At 42.5% G+C, this 17855-nt stretch overlaps 1 protein-coding gene across 1 annotated transcript in view; it reads left to right on the top strand.

The window, feature by feature from the left end:
- LOC126298899 (uncharacterized) overlaps positions 1–17855 on the top strand; it is a 74854-nt gene that overhangs the window by 36623 nt on the left and 20376 nt on the right. Inside the window, exon 2 of the mRNA XM_049990437.1 lies at positions 14034–14177. Within this exon, the coding sequence (XP_049846394.1) occupies positions 14034–14177 (144 nt within the window). The remainder of the gene's footprint in view (positions 1–14033; positions 14178–17855) is intronic.

Raw genomic sequence — 17855 nt, forward strand, 5'->3', positions numbered from 1 at the left:
CCATGTATGGAAGTGAAACATGGACGATAACTAGTTTGGACAAGAAGAGAATAGAAGCTTTCGAAATGTGGTGCTACAGAAGAATGCTGAAGATTAGACGGGTAGATCACATAACTAATGAGGAGGTATTGAATAGGATTGGGGAGAAGAGAAGTTTGTGGCACAACTTGACTAGAAGAATGGATTGGTTGGTAGGACATGTTCTTAGTCATCAAGGGATCACCAATTTAGCATTGGAGGGCAGTGTGGAAGGTAAAAATCGTTCAGGGAGACCAAGAGATGAATACACTAAGGAGATTCAGAAGGATGTAGGTTGCAGTAGGTACTGGGAGATGAAGAAGCTTGCACAGGATAGAGTAGCATGGAGAGCTGCATCAAACCAGTCTCAGGACTGAACACCACAACAACAATCAGTAATGATGTCTGGTGTGATAGAGTAACTGTCGTACTAAAATAAAGGCGTCTTTCAGTACCTGTATTACTAATATACAACTTTGTGCTGTTCTCAAGCGTTTCAAGTTGCGATTACTATAATAATTTAAAATATGATTTAGTCAAGAGTATTTAGAACGACAACAGGAGCTGATACTCCGTCCCTAGTGTCAACACCAGGAGAGTTAGCACACTGTACTTGTATTTAGCATCGGCATTATTGCATCGTCTCTAATCATGTCAGGGTCTGCTTTTATGTCCACTGACCTCACTGTCGGCGGTATTTAACACACAATCCTTCCTCTGTTCCACGCCAAACCGCGGGGTAGCCGTGCGGTCTTGGGTACCTTGTCTTGGTTCGCGCGGCTACCCCCGTCGGAGGTTCGAGTCCTCCCTCGGGCAGGGGTGTGTGTGATTGTCCTTAGCTTAAGTTAGTTTAAGTTAGATTAAGTGGTGTACAAGTTTAGGGACCGATGACCTTAGCAGTTTGGTCCCATAGAAACGTACCACAAATTTCCAAAATTTCCGGGTGGCTATAATTAACGTGATCACAGAGATCTAGTGTAAGCTGAAATTATCGAGTGGCAGAGAAACTTCGTAGATATTCTAATGCATTAATGCGTTACCGATTTACGCTAGAAAAACATAGTTAAGATTTTGGTCACCAAGTACAAAGCTGGCGCTGTGAATGCATGAAAGACATATAGAAATGTTTCCATGTGTATTTGATTAGCAACAGGACGTGGACAGAGAAGGTCAAGGAAACGAGAAAAGATTTTGTCATTAACCACCGCTTACAGTTTGTTCAATACGAGCACCGGAGACGCCGACGAGATGCTGTACAGCGCCAGGTTTGCACCTGGTGCCCAAAATTGGAAGCAATTTTTTCCAACGTAAGTCGGTCCCGCATTAACGCATTAGCATATCTACTAAGTTTCGCTGCCGTACAATAATTGCAACCCACACTGGACCGCCGTTAAGTAGCTGCACCTTACTTATAACAATCCTGTGTGTTCACATGCGTTTCCTTATCCTCTACATATTTACAATTGTCATCATATACCCACGTACGTAAATCTGTCATTGGTTTCATCGTTACACACATTTTCAAACTATACGATTTCTCGAAGCGGTATTGAAACTAGCCTCTTCTGCTTTACGAGGCAACAAAGCTACTTTGAAACCACGCAGAAGATTTTTTTCGACCTATTTACGCGCATGAAAATCTTTTGAATTAGAAATAAGGAAAATAACGGAATTCCTTTACAGTGAGTGCGCAGCAGTGTGTCCTAGAGGGTTCGAGGCGGGCGACCAAGATTATCAGCCCTGCCAGCAGTTCTGTATTGTTTACGAGGTCCGTTGTACTTGAAATTATATTGCTTTTGGAAGGAGAGAGGCACCTCAGATCCGCAAGTGTGGTGTGAGGCTTCTTCGCTGGCAGTAGCTCCACGGTGACAGTACAGCTTATCGATCGAAAGAACTCAAATCTGTAATTCAGCAGGACCCGTCCCTGAGACCCGCATCCATCTTACGTATAACGGTCTTCTGACAGCTTCCCCTCCTCAGAGTCTCGTCAGCTTATTGCGTCATGTATCCCTGCCGCCGCAGGAATGGACAAATGTGAGCAATAGCAGCGAGATTGTTTTTCTTTTTTGAAACCTACTCACATTTGTTTATCCTTCCAAATCAGGGTGAAATAAGACGTAACTGAAAAACCACAAATGTTCGTGTCTTTTGCCGTATGGTAGTCGCTCAAATTCACAGTCTTTACTTTAGATTACTAAGCTAATTTCCATTATGCGCTTTATCGCATTGCAAAGGAAATACGACGAAGTCCATTCTCAGATTATTAATTAAAAAGAATTCTCCATAACCTTACCATCTTTCCAGTCTAACCATCTCGTGCAGATTACGTGAACGTAATTTCAACCAATTAATTTAACAGGCTTAAAGTTCATCGATCAGAAAATTATGATAATGACTTCATAGTCGACTGAGTCCTAAACTTCAGGATGAAACTTGTTTTTTTTTTTTTTTTTAATCTTTTAGTATAGCATTATGGTGAGGCCAGATGGCTCAGTGGGGCCAGACTGCAAATCTGTAGGTCCTAAGTTTTTGCATCGCTTCTTTCAGCTCTGGCAATAATTTCACAAGTCGTATCCACCTTAAACTGTAGGTTCCTCTGTACTGGCTGAATAAGTGAGTTCAGAGATCGATAAAGGGAATGGCATACCTCCATCAGCAGGACGCCGTCTACAAAAGATTTGCTCTCTTCAAACCAACATTCGCTTTCCCAGTTTACCTTTTAACATTACCAGCCAACCAGGGAAATCTATAGTTAATATTTTGTCAGTATAAACGATACGATACCGACATATCCTTCAGTTTTCACGAAACGGTTTACAATATCCTGTATTGCTTTTACAGAGTGACTACTGACGGATATCTCAGCATCTTGTCGAAAGTGAGTAATTTAAAGTGATTACCATATGTGCCAGAGTACGAACTTTATTAGAACATTTTTACACATCAAGATTGTCGTCCTAAAATCGTTTCTTTCACAGTTACATAGGGATGGAGGCGTTGTTCCTCGGTTCCGTATCAGTTGCGCAAGGCTTCTGCTGGAAAACGTTTCCTCCCATTGACTACGCTCTTTCGGATAGTTCCAGAAGTACCTATTTGACGCCATTTCAACCTGTTTTTCAGCTAGAGAGGCAAGAAGAGAACACAGGTACGGAGAGGTAACGAATAAGGGGGCTGAGGAGATTCAGAAATGCTACTTCTTACCTAAAGTTCCTGTGTCACAGAACGCCTTCTTTGGTGTAGCACTCAAGTGCGGAGTTATTGACAAGTCTTCTAAGTACGCTCTCCACAAAAAAATTCACAGAATCCAGGTATTGATGGCTCCGGTTACGCATGCATCGATGTATCTGATTCTCTATACAACGTGTGTACAGAGACCTGAAGATGACATTAATGAGATGCCGCAATTAGTCTTGTAAACACAATAATAACTTCTGAAAACATACGGCTGTCTGGTGATTTATCTTTGCTAAATACACTCCTGGAAATTGAAATAAGAACACCGTGAATTCATTGTCCCAAGAAGGGGAAACTTTATTGACACATTACTGGGGTCAGATACATCACATGATCACACTGACAGAACCACAGGCACATAGACACAGGCAACGGAGCATGCACAATGTCGGCACTAGTACAGTGTATATCCACCTTTCGCAGCAATTCAGGCTGCTATTCTCCCATGGAGACGATCGTAAAGTTGCTGGATGTAGTCCTGTGGAACGGCTTGCCATGCCATTTTCAACTGGCACCTCAGTTGGACCAGCGTTCGTGCTGGACGTGCAGACAGCGTGAGACGACGCTTCATCCAGACCCAAACATGCTCAATGGGGGACAGATCCGGAGATCTTGCTGGCCAGGGTAGTTGACTTAACCTTCTAGAGCACGTTGGGTGGCACGGGATACATGCGGACGTGCATTGTCCTGTCGGAACAGCAAGTTCCCTTGCCGGTCTAGGAATGGTAGAACGATGGGTTCGATGACGGTTTGGATGTACCGTGCACTATTCAGTGTCCCCTCGACGATCACCAGAGGTGTACGGCCAGTGTAGGAGATTGCTTCCCACACCATGATGCCGGGTGTTGGCCCTGTGTGCCTCGGTCGTATGCAGTCCTGATTGTGGCGCTCACCTGCACGGCGCCAAACACGCATACGACCATCATGGGCACCAAGGCAGAAGCGACTCTCATCGCTGAAGACGACACGTCTCCATTCGTCCCTCCCTTTACGCCTGTTGCGACACCACTGGAGGCTGGCTGCACGATGTTGGAGCGTGAGCGGAAGACGGCCTAACGGTGTGCGGGACCGTAGCCCACTTTCATGGAGACGGTTGCGAATGGTCCTCGCCGATACCCCAGGAGCAACAGTGTCCCTAATTTGCTGGGAAGTGGCGGTGCGGTCCCCTACAGTACTGCGTAGGATCCTACGGTCTTGGCGTGCATCCGTGCGTCGCTGCGGTCCGGTCCCAGGTCGACGGGCAGGTGCACCTTCCGCCGACCACTGGCGACAACGTCGATGTACTGTGGAGACCTCACGCCCCACGTGTTGAGCAATTCGGCGGTACGTCCACCCGGCCTCCCGCATGCCCACTATACGCCCTCGCTCAAAGTCCGTCAACTGCACATACGGTTCACGTCCACGCTGTCGCGGCATGCTACCAGTGTTAAAGACTGCGATGGAGCTCCGTATGCCACGGCAAACTGGCTGACACTGACGGCGGCGGTGCACAAATGCTGCGCAGCTAGCGCCATTCGATGGCCAACACCGCGGTTCCTGGTGTGTCCGCTGTGCCGTGCGTGTGATCATTGCTTGTACAGCCCTCTCGCAGTGTCCGGAGCAAGTGTGGTGGGTATGACATACCGGTGTCAATGTGTTCTTTTTTCCATTTCCAGGAGTGTATGTGACCGGCCGCTGTTCCATGTTGACGATGGGTCAACACAGAAAGTACGTTCGACGTCGTTCGGTCTCTCAAATGACACCCTCTTCACGTGTTTTTCAAAAATTTCCCGATAAAGGGTTTTATTGATATTTCGCACTGTAAGCACAGATTCTTTGTGGACGGTCTATCGACTTTAAAAAAAGTAGATTTGATTTTAGATTTGGTTATTGTCAGTTTTTTGGGACGGTAGGAGTTTGAAGTGTACGTCTCCGACATTCGTCTCGGGACTTTATTCGAAAACCCTTCATTCGTCATCTTAATAACGCGAATGAACAGTTCTGATTCCTGCTAAAGATTAAGGCGCACATTCGTCCGGTTATTCTTTTGCTCAGTGGAGAGTTTCTTTGGAAACCATCTTCCCACTCATTTTTCTCACGTACAAACCCTGTCCTGAAATTTAATGAACGTTAAACGCGTGACCACTACTGATCATTCTTACCGTCAGTCGACACTCTAACATCACAAGACACGTCATTCTGTCCAGATTACCATTCTTTCATGAGGTTAACGTCTTCCCATTCGAAGTTCGTCTACCGCATCTTCTGCTGTTTGCATTTAAGGATTTGTGCCATCTGAACAATTTTGTCCTGCGTAGAGAATGTTTCCAATAAACCTTTTGTAACTTCTCATAAATCAGTCAAACTTAATATGAAATTAAATGGCACAGCGTTGTCCGTACTTTGCCGATCCATTTTTATAATTCACTTAAGAAACATCACTTCCTACGTTCTCAGCAATTGTGTAGCAACTGCAACAAGTTCCGCCTGGCACAGAGCCAAGGCACGATTTAAACGCTGTGCAGAGACTAAAGGTGCTGTAATTGGATGACAGCTTTGGTTACTTGTTTATCATTCAGAGAGAGTATTTGGAGCACATATTTGATCCATGCAAATAAACTTTTGACTCTTAATCTCCAAAACTGTTTATATTATGAAGTTTATGTAAGCCTGTCTCTATGCTTGGTAAAAAATTTCATGAGTAACAATGATATCGTTGCGGTTATATAATGCTGTTACTTATTTTATGAACCGGTTTTCGTTTTTCAAGCACATCATCAGGCAATAAGTGATTATCGTCGTTAAAGAAATTAATAAGCTGAATTATTAGGCAACAGTAAATTACGTAGAACTTACATGCCTTGCATGTGGTAAGTTTTACATTGGTCACTCAGGCAGAGACACACATTAGCTGAATTGATTAACTGGAGGTTGCAAATGTCTCACTACATTTTCTGAGTGTGAACCACCACATCAAGAGTATCAGGACACCCGTACATAATGCCGAATCGCCCACGAGACGCTGACCAGCCAACATAAAGGAGGCGGGGAGTTTTTTTTTCTCTTTCTGTCACTAGAGAAGCAATAACAGCAGAACTGGTAGGTCAGGAGAGATCAGTGATTCCGAACGTGGACTCGTCACTGAATGTCACCTGACTAACAAATTGCCAGCCGGTGTTGCCGTGCGGTCTTGGCGCTTCAGTCTGGAACCACGTGACCGCTCCGGTCGCAGGTTCGAATCCTGCCTCGGGGAATGGACGTGTGTGATGTCCTTAGGTTAGTTAGGTTTAAGTCGTTCTAAGTCTAGGGAACTGATGACCACAGATGTTAAGTCCCATAGTGCTCAGAGCCATTTGAACCATTTGACTAACAAACTCATCAGGGACATTTGAAATCTTCAAAAACTGCCGAAGTCGAATGTTGGTGATGTGACTGTGAAATGGAAACATAAAGGAACTACCACAGCTAGCTAAAAATCAGCCAGACCTCATGTACTGAGGGGTAGGCATCGTCGAGTATTGGGAAGGATGTTTGTAAAAAATCGCATGGAATCAGCGGAAGGAATCACTCGCGATTTCCAGCAGTTCAGCTAGCGCAAAGGCTGTGCGTAGGGAGTTAAAAAGAATGGGGTCGAATGACTGAGATCCTCTTCATAAGCCGCGCATTTCTGTAATCAGAGCTAAGTAATTCTTGGGGTGATATAGGGAGAGCGACGCCACTGGACAGTGGATCACTGAAAAATGAGTGGTTTGGAGTTATGACTCGCGTTACACCCTCTGACAATCCGATGGAAGCGTCTCGGTGTGGCGAATTTCTCGACAACGTTACCCGTCTTCAGATGTAGTCCTAATAGTGGGGTATAAAGAAGGTGGTATTAAGATGTGAGGGTGTTTTTCATCTTTAGGATGTGGTCCCCTTATTGCGCTCAAGGAAACGCTCAATTCGGAAGGATATAAACACCTTTACAGTATTTTGTACTGTCTACAGTAGAGGAACAATTTGGAGACGATTATGGTTTGTATCGATATGACAATGCACCCTGTCACAAAGCAATAACTCTGAGCCTATGGTTATTAGACAAAAACCTTCCTGTAATGGGCTGATCTGCCAAGAGTCCCGAGATGAAACCAGTGGAACATCTTTGAGATGAGTTAGAACGTTGACTTCGCTAAAAAATCCAGCGTTCAACATCACTACCTTCTCTGGTTTCGCCTCTGGTGGTGGGATGGGCTGCCATTTTTCCACATTTGGACACAACATTGGAAGTGTCCCCAGCAGAGTTCAAGCCACCACTAAGGCAGGGGATGGACACAATCTATATTAATGTCCGGATATTTATGATCAGATAGTGTACGGGAAATGTTTAGCCGCTGCCTAGCATTAAGCTTGGCAAAATCGATTAGTGGTCATGACGCTGCATTCGTATTTGGCAGGACCTGGTCCAAGTCTTTGATTTTCAAGGTTCCTTAAATACGTTCAAGGCCGATTCCTCCTCTCCGTCTGAACTGGCAGTCCGTTTCTGATGACCTCGTCGTTGTAGAAACATTAAACTCGAGTTTTGTTGTTTGGGAATCTACGAACTCAGAGTAAATCACACGATTATCTGAGGATTTTGAAGGAATGTGTGTATGTCGCAAAATATTTAATAAGTGTGGATCAGAGCTAAATGTGAACTGGGGGTTAGGGTTGTTTTGGGGAAGAGACCAAACAGAGAGGTCATCGGTCTCGTCGGATTAGGGAAAGGCGGGGAAGGAACCATCCAGTCAATTGCCTGGAGCGGTTTAGGGACATCACGGAAAACCTAAATCAGGATGGCCGGACGCGGAATTAAACCGTCGTCCTCACAAATGCGAGTTCAGTGTGCTAACCACTGCGCCACCTCGCTCAATCAAATGTGAACTGGCAACATCGTAAAGACTACTACTTAAAATCACACTTAAAGGGAAAGGTGTAATACTGCAAGTTTTTGAAAGATGAGAACGTGTAGTCAGTAAGTTCAGATAACACTGACGAATCTTGCGTATCATCTGTTCAAAATTGTTCCTAATTTTTGGTTTTTCTATTTCAAGCATTTTCGTGATTTATTCTTTTTGTTTCTTTCAGTCTACTTAGTATAACTCACAGTTTTAAGCGTGCTGTAATGTCTAAGAAGTTGTAGTAAAAGGCTTTGTACGATTTACTGTTCGTATAGAACTAAATTCAAATTTCTGTCAAGATATAGAGACCACAATATGATTCGCAACCATTATATTTCACGCCGGCCGCGGTGGTCTCGCGGTTCTAGGCGCGCAGTCAGGAACCGTGCGACTGCTACGGTCGCAGCTTCGAATCCTGCCTCGGGCATGGATGTGTGTGATGTCCTTAGGTTAGTTAGGTTTAAGTAATTCTAAGTTCTAGGGGACTGATGACCACAGATGTTAAGTCCCATAGTGCTCAGAGCCATTTGAACCATTATATTTCATAAGGCGATGCCTTATGTTTTAATAATATGAATCTAAGGCAAGTTTCTATTTAGCTCTTACAGAATTTGGACCCGTAACCTAATTTGGCTCACCAGCGCAAGCAATCTTTTCACCCACGTCCCTTCACACTTCAGCGTTTTTCACTATGTCATGATTTGACTGTCAAAGATGATTTTTGCTCTGTGACAATCCCAACTCATGTTACGTGCGTAATACCGTTCACAGAGTAGTTAAAAAGCTTCTTAACATTTGCCTCATGATGGCCTTGTATGCCGATTATCGTTAATCGAAATATTTTATAATATCAGTAGTTTTGTGTTTTCATTGTTAAATATATATTTCATTTTTCACTATGATCGTAAAGATAGAAGAATACTACTTTCTTCAAGCTTTTTGTGGCAGTCTTCCTGCCTGCGCGTAGCTTTACAATACTCATCGAAGTGAATAATCCTTCAGGTGCACGTGGGCCCCTGAACGAAGCTTCTCCCAGATTTTATTATATAGTCTTCGGAGCAATTTCCAGAATATAACCTGTTAACTCTCTGTTTTTCCATGACCTTACATTATGCGATAGTTGTTCAAGTGTTTTTTTATACGATCCTTTAAATAGCTTGAACTCTTTGAACAACTGTGATATTTCCAGGAAATGTTTTCTAATGGAAACAATGCTGTCAGATTTGTGTTGGTTCTACTACCAATAATTTCTTTCTTTTTCGAGTAATTTGATAATTACATTCAAGCATAGATTCTTTCATTTAAAATTAGTGGCTTGCAGATCTATTCAGATCTATTGTGTGTGATAAGGGTACCGTAATCATTCTGGCAGTAATGAAGCACCAGTCACGGGCGCTGTTTCCTTCCCATCCTCGTCATGAAACGTAGTGAATGACTGCCATCTGCAGGAATGTAGTCCGTTGTTATTCTACTTCCAAGCATTTACTGTTCCTCGTTGTTTACGTATGTGATGCTGATCCCTAAACGAAATATGAAAATCATCATCAGAATGTTAATGATGCTGGCTTATACGTGTATATCTTATCCGACCTGAGTCGGAACAAGGCCCCGGGAGTAGACAACATTCCATTAGAACTACTGACGGCTGTGGGAGAGCCAGTCCTGACAAAACTCTTCCATCTGGTGAGCAAGATGTACGAGACAGGTGAAATACCCTCAGACTTCAAAAAGAATATAATAATTCCAATCCCAAAGAAAGCAGGTGTTGACAGATGTGAAAATTATCGAACTATCAGTTTAATAAGTCACACCTGCAAAATACTAACGCGAATTCTTTACAGACGAATGGAAAAACTAGTAGAAGCCGACCTCGGGGGAGATCAGTTTGGATTCCGTAGCAATTTTGGAACACGTGAGGCAATACTGACCCTACGACGTATCTTAGAAGCTAGATTAAGGAAAGGCAAACCTACGTTTCTAGCATTTGTAGACTTAGAGAAAGCTTTTGACAATGCTGACTGGAGTACTCTCTTTCAAATTCTAAAGGAGGCAGGGGTAAAATACAGGGAGTGAAAGGTTCTTTACAATTTGTACAGAAACCAGATGACAGTAATAAGAGTCGAGGGAAATGAAAGGGAAGCAGCGGTTGGGAAGGGATTAAGACAGGGTTGTAGTCTCTCACCGATGTTATTCAATCTGTATATTGAGCAAGCAGTGAAGGAAACAAAAGAAAAATTTGGAGTAGGAATTAAAATCCATGGAGAAGAAAGAAAAACTTTGAGGTTCGCCGATGACATCGTAATTCTGTCAGAGACAGCAAAGGACTTGGAAGAGCAGTTGAACGGAATGGATAGTGTCTTGAAAAGAGGATATAAGATGAACATCAACAAAAGCAAAACGAGGATAATGGAATGTAGTCGAATTAAGTCGGGTGATGCTGAGGGAATTAGATTAGGAAATGAGACACTTAAAGTAGTAAAGGAATTTTGCTATTTGGGGAGCAAAATAACTGATGATGGTCGAAGTAGAGAGGATATAAAATGTAGACTGGCAATGGCAAGGAAATCGTTTCTGAAGAAGAGAAATTTGTTAACATCGAGTATAGATTTAAGTGTCAGGAAGTCATTTCTGAAAGTATTTGTATGGAGTGTAGCCATGTATGGAAGTGAAACATGGACGATAAATAGTTTGGACAAGAAGAGAATAGAAGCTTTCGAAATGTGGTGCTACAGAAGAATGCTGAAGATTAGATGGGTAGATCACATAACTAATGAGGAAGTATTGAATAGGATTGGGGAGAAGAGAAGTCTGTGGCACAACTTGACCAGAAGAAGGGATCGGTTGGTAGGACATGTTCTGAGGCATCAAGGGATCACCAATTTAGTATTGGAGGGCAGCGTGGAGGGTAAAAATCGTAGAGGGAGACCAAGGGATGAACACACTAAGCAGATTCAGAAGGATGCAGCTTGCAGTAGGTACTGGGATATGAAGAAGCTTGCACAGGATAGAGTAGCATGGAGAGCTGCATCAAACCGGTCTCAGGACTGAAGACCACAACAACAACAAGACTTACTGCAATTCTGTCGGTGATGAGCAGTTCCAATAAGCACATTTGGGATTATGAGAACATACATTCCATTGTTGTTGCTCATAATCATCAAAGAGGTTTTCATGGACTCATGGCAACAAGCTTATCTTAAAACATCTAGTCAGCCTAGAGAGATGCCGGATGCGGTAGTAAAGTAGACTACGAGGCTGAAGCTAGTGCATTCATTGTCATTAGTGGTTCCCTTTTTCAGCTTCGTGCCACTTCGCTCGACGACATTTTAAATTTCTAGCAGTGCTGCAGATCCGTCATTATACGTTATTTGCTCTTCCTCATGCGCGCTACCTAATTCACTTACATCTCTTAATTACACTCGTCAAAACCCTTTAGTGACGCGTTTAACAGCAGTAGTCCATTCACAAACACGTGCCAGGCGCGCTGCGTACTTAACGGGAGTACTTTATAGAAAATCTCGGCTTGCAGAGGAAATGGATCTTCCGGAGGTTGCTAAGTGCAGACCTAAATTCTCTGCTCGAGGCAGGCGTATTTTCTCGCGGACGCTCTCACTGCCTTCTCCAGACTCCAGCTACCAGAAACTCGCGAAGCGAATGTGCTCGTGATTACTGTCTCCCAAGCTTTCTAATCACCTTTCCTACAGAACATTTCATCTGAGGAAGAGTAACTATTTCTTTCATTACTATCGATTCGCTTTTATTTCTTCACGGTACCTATGGTGCAGAAATGATTTCTTTTTCGAACAAAGCGGATTTTCATCACGAAAGGAGCTTCGTGGTAATGAGTAGTAGTCTTCTTTCGTGAAAAGAAATGAAGGTTACTGTTATACTTTGAGTTCATTAGAAATGGAACACTGGCTCAGGGATATGAAGGACTCTACCCTGGACTTGTTGAGGAAACTAGACGCGCAGTCGCATGGAAAACTAAAAAAAAAAAAAAAATGTAAAGCAGGTTGGTAGGATGGTGACTGCAATCTTTTCCTCTCGAATACTGTTCATAAATATAAAGGAATCTAATTTAATCTTGTTAGAGAGAACTGCAGTCCGTGTCCCGGTCTATTTAGCTTCAATTAGATTTTCTCTGACTGCTAAAATTACCCCAAGTGATTGCAGAGATTACACTGAATATGAAACCAAAAAACTGTTTATACCACAGATTTTTAGACGTCTATAGCTTATTTAACGAGTATCCAGCTGAACTAAAAACAACCCTAGGAGCTTTTTTTCTTGCTTTGCTGTTTTATGAGTAAACAATTAAATTTTGAACAGCATAATTTTATTATAAGGTTTGAAGCAATATGTACTAACATTTTTGTAGTGTTTTAGAGTATCTACTAATAATATGTAATAGCGAAGAACATATACGACAAAAAATTAAGAATACGTCAACTTGAAAAATGAAACTGCCAGGAGTATATCACTACTTAGGCAGGTTAACATTGATTTAACAAATAATGTAGTCGTCATCGAACAAGAATGGGTAAAAGTACGCTCTATAAGACAAAATGTTTCAAATGGCTATGAGCACTATGGGACTTAACATCCGAGGTCATCAGTCGCCTAGAACTTAGAACTACTTAAACCTAACTAAGCTAAGGACATCACACACGTCCATGCCCGAGGCAGGGTTCGAACCTGCGACAGTAGCGGTCGCGCCTAGAACAGCTCCGCCACAGCGGTCGGCTCTCTATAAAGACAACAATGCAGGTTACCACCTTATACATAAATACTTTTCGTACAAATTGCGTAAATATCTAGCATTTAAGAATGGAGCGGAAATAGTCAAAAAGTCGCAGAAAGAATTATGTAGGTAACACATTTCCGGGAGCAAGAAGGCATGTAACTATTAGTAGAGAAAAGGATAATTTTGGCAACAAAAGATAAAAGATGTATTCAAAAAATCTTATAGTCTTCCTAGTTTATAACACATTCAAGTCATTCTCAGATTACGTCTCAGACAGGTGTGGGATAATCTGAATCAGTAACACCACAATAGACTCACGTTAGGGAGGACGACTCTTCAAATCCCCGTGTGGCCATCCAGATTTAGGTTTTCCGTTATTTACCTAAATACACTAGAGTCCTAAATTAAAGTAACAAATTGCAATTTTGTAAGGTTGCGTTTATTTTGCCACAAAACAGTATAAAGAGGTGATAGTAAGTAGAAACAAGGTAAAGGATACAGAACGTAAACAACTGCAACGTTCATAACGTTAGACAAAAATGTTCTTAGTTTTTTCCAAGTTAACGGATTTTTTCCAAAAACTGGTTAATGTGCTAAATATGGGGTGTGACCACCTCTGGAAGCAGTACATGCCTGACAACGACGGAGCATGCTGTAAATCATGTCATCAATCTCATGTTGAGGCAAAAACACCCATTCTTCCTGCGGAACTGATCGCAAGTCTTGGAGAGTGGTTGGTGGATGCTCACGTGATACTACCCGTCTCCATAATGCATCTCATACATGCTCCATGGGATTCAAATCGGGAGAGCGAGCAAGCCATGCCATGCGTGCAAAGTCTTCCGTTTCCAAGAGAACATCAACCACCTCTACTGATGTAAGATTTACATTGCGTTATAGTGTAAAACTCACCTGAAGATGGCTGAATATTTATCAGCCGAAATATCGTGGCAAGATGCCGACGTCATCCGACTGCAAGACTGAAACCTCATGGGATACTAGCGAGCTGTCTCTGACTCAGCTGGCCAGTGTTGTGCAAATCTTGTACTTTCTTTGACGGTAGTTAATGTCTATTATAGCTTTCATAGAAAAATCTCATTCAGGCTGCGTACCACAGCTTAGACGGTATTTGTTGTTTGCAGATGTTTTCGCAGCGCAAGGCTTTGGTGCTGGTTCTCGTCGTGATGCTGGTGATGAGCGTGGCGCAGGCCAGATACCTGCCCACTAGGAGGAGCTCCGCCTCCCTGGAAGACCGCCTCGATCGGCTACGCGACCTCATCAACGATGTAAGTTGCAGTCTGAGTCTGCTAACAACTTAAGACCATCATCATACTCTTACGTAACAAAAAAATGTTGCAAACAAGTAATTTTCGTAGACAGTTTACTTACTAACGTATAACGCACTGACGTTGTTGTTTTGTACTTGATTTTCCCCTCGTATTTTTATTTTTTTTTATTTTCCATGTCTACGTCCATAGGAGCAAATTTTCATGGTCATGGAACGTGCCAGTACATGAAATTACAGCAGAAAAGTAATAATAGATAAAATAAAATGATTATGAATCCTAAAAAGACGACAAGCTTTATATAACCAGAAGCAACAATGTAACATAGGAATTAGCTTAATTTTTCAAGGAACTCCTCGAAAGAATAGAAGGAGTGACCCATGAGGAAACTCTTCAGTTTGGATTTGAAAGCAAGTGGATTACTACTAAGATTTTTGAATTCTTGTGGTAGCTTATTGAAAATGAATGCAGCAGAATACTGCACGCTTTTATGCACAAAAGCTAGGGAAGTGCGATCCATATGTAGATTGGATTTCTGCGTAGTATTAACTGAGTGCAAGCTGCTAATTTTTGGAAATAATCTCATATTGTTCACCAGAAGTGACTTTAAAGAATATATATACTGATAGGCCAATGTCAGAACATCCATACTAATGAACAGGGCTTGACAAGAGATTCGCGAACTTACACCACTTGTTGTCTGAACCGCCCGTTCCTGAGCGAAAAATACCATTTGCGAATAGCAAGATTTACCCCAAAATAAAATATCATACGGCATGAGAGAATGAGAATAAGCAAAGTGAACTGCTTTCCGTGTCGAATTATCACTTACTTCAGCTGCTGTTCTAATAGCAAAAATGGCAGCATTAAGACTTTGACCAAATTCCTGAACATGGGCTTTCCACGACAGTTTGCTATCTATCTGAACACCTAGAAATAGGAACTGTTCGTTCTCACTACTCATATGCCCATTCTATGTATGTTTTGTTGAATTGTGTTTCAGAAACTGTAAAAACTGTCTTATTGTGATTTAGCGTTACTTTATTTTCTACAAGCCAACATCACTAAAACATCCCTAAACACCACACCACTAAAAGTTTTCTAAGCTGCCAGAATATCTGTTATCTTGGTAATGTTTTATTGATGTACCGTCGCATCACAACTTATAATCTTCGCGAAAGGGCATATTGTTAGTGTCGCCTTAATTGCTGCGCTCCTGATATGAACATTAAATTCTACTTGGGATATCTAGAGCTACTGTTTTTGCTGCCATGATCGGATATAAGCTTCATATGAAAATATTGCCTGCCAAACATAACAGTGGAATAAAACTTGAACCTACTGGTGGAGACACGTAGCGTTAACATGTTGAGTGCCGCACGCTTTGTGATGATGTTTCACCGCCAGACGTCAGGCCTGAGGCTCTGCTGTGGACGCCGTCGACCTCGTGGCATTCAGCGTATTAAACAGGCTTCAAATAACATCTTTCTATTATATTATTTAATCGCTGTTGTCTGTGTTCGCAGATCAGTTAAAGGTCTGCTGTCCCCATCCAGCATCTCACGCAGACTTCGAACAACTTCTTGTGAGGAATGGCTGAAATTCCACTGACACCAACTTAATAGTTATACGAATCGTTCTCCAGAGAGGTTGAGACTATTGTGAATGCCGAATAGGGCTCTAGACAATTTTAATGAGCGTATACCTTTTTTGTGTAACCCGTCTATACAGATATCGCACAGACATTTAAAGTAATTGAATCACTTATGTTTGATTAGTATGGCAAAGAAATATCCCTCAGGTTTGAGGGCAACTGTGTGGAACTAACGAACACGACTAGAGAATGTTGCGTAATTCGTGGAAGTAGTGTTCAGTTTACTTCCGTAAGCCGAGAACAGATATGAAGCCCTACGTAAATAATGACCTCATCAGACCATGTCACCACAATCCATGTTGTAGGTTCTTGGTGCTATTTTCTTCATATTATTACGTTCTTGTCTTTGCTTCTGCGCCGGCCGCGGTGGTCTAGCGGTTCTAGGCGCGCAGTCCGGAACCGCGCGACTGCTACGCTCGCAGGTTCGAATCCTGCCTCGGGCATGGATGTGTGTGATGTCCTTAGGTTAGTTAGGTTTAAGTAGTTCTAAGTTCTAGGGGACTGATGACCACAGAAGTTAAGTCCCATAGTGCTCAGAGCCATTTTTTGAACCTTTGCTTCTGCCAACCACCTGTCTTCCTTCAGGCATCTTTCGTAGGATTGCTACTGCAATAACACATTGTTCGAGATGCTCACTGAGTTCTGAAATCACATGTCTCGCATTACTTCTACCGTTCTTTGTCACAATCCTTGTCACTGTTCGTCACTCCCCTTCACTGTGGTCTAGTCTCTGTCCCGACTACTGTTCATTGATGGTGTTTTGCGACGAATCGTTCATGTATTCTTCACCTTGGATCCGCTTGCTTTCCGTGTATTATTAACTGGTCTCCAAATAATTTCCTTCGTTGTAAAGTCGAGAATATTCTGTTTTACTTCACCTATATCTCTCCAGTTAGATGTTTATTGAAGTATCTCTTTTTGCGTTATCTAAGTTAATGTGGAACAAACGTAGCTTGGAGATTTTCTCTAGCACATTAAACAAATGCCAGTCAACTTCTGTGCCAAATCTATAACCATCTAGGTGTATGACAACAGATAGCCACGTAGCTAAGTGATTAAGTCGTACGCAGACACAAATTCAAGAACTGGTAGTCCCTGTCTATAGATTATGTTAATCTCTGATTGAGAGAGAAAGACAGGCTGGCAAGCTAGCAGTTCAAAAGGTGCGGACATTCAATTTCAGAAACGCAACAGTTGAGAATTTGGAGCCTCTGTAGAAACGGGACAAATGTAAAAGTAAAAGAAGGAGAAGTGGTTACCACTGGTTTTCTCGCTAGCTGTAGACATCTCTGCCTCTTGCAAAACCGAAACCTGAGCTATGTGCGTCGCTCATTACTGCAGCTTCATTAACGGCGAAGACGTATTAGCAACATCATACCAGTCCTCGTAAAATCAATACCCTATTGTCTCCAGCAAACCTCTAGACTTCCTCCAACAGGTACGAACTTTCATTGTCGCTGCTGTGGAGAGAGCGTCATTATCACTGTAGATGTTTACGGGGCTTCCGTTATATTAGCTGATACATGGATGCTTAACCAAAACTGGAACTGAGCAATGTGACCCAATGTTTACGAAGTATTAAGCAAGAGTGGTCATGCTGATTTCGTAGTTTACTTTAAAATCGTTTCTGACGCATGTTAGGAAGGTTCAAAATGGTTCAAATGGCTCTGAGCACTATGGGACTCAACTGGTGTTGTCATTAGTCCCCTAGAACTTAGAACTACTTAAACCTAACTAACCTAAGGACATCACACACATCCATGCCCGAGGCAGGATTCGAACCTGCGACCGTAGCAGTCCCACGGTTCCGGACTGCGCGCCTAGAACCGCGAGACCACCGCGGCCGGCTGTTAGGAAGGTTTCTTCAAGGACACGGTCGATTCTTTCCTACCCTTCTGGAATCAGCGTCCCATTAGAGACTATATCACACTTCATCTTTGTCGTTTAAAAATAACATTGCCGGATGATTACCACTTTTCTTCTAAGAACTCTAAAATTTTGTTAGTAAAGGGCATGACTCTTTT

This window comes from Schistocerca gregaria, chromosome X (genome assembly GCF_023897955.1).
Source record: "Schistocerca gregaria isolate iqSchGreg1 chromosome X, iqSchGreg1.2, whole genome shotgun sequence".
NCBI classification, from domain to species: domain Eukaryota; kingdom Metazoa; phylum Arthropoda; class Insecta; order Orthoptera; family Acrididae; genus Schistocerca; species Schistocerca gregaria.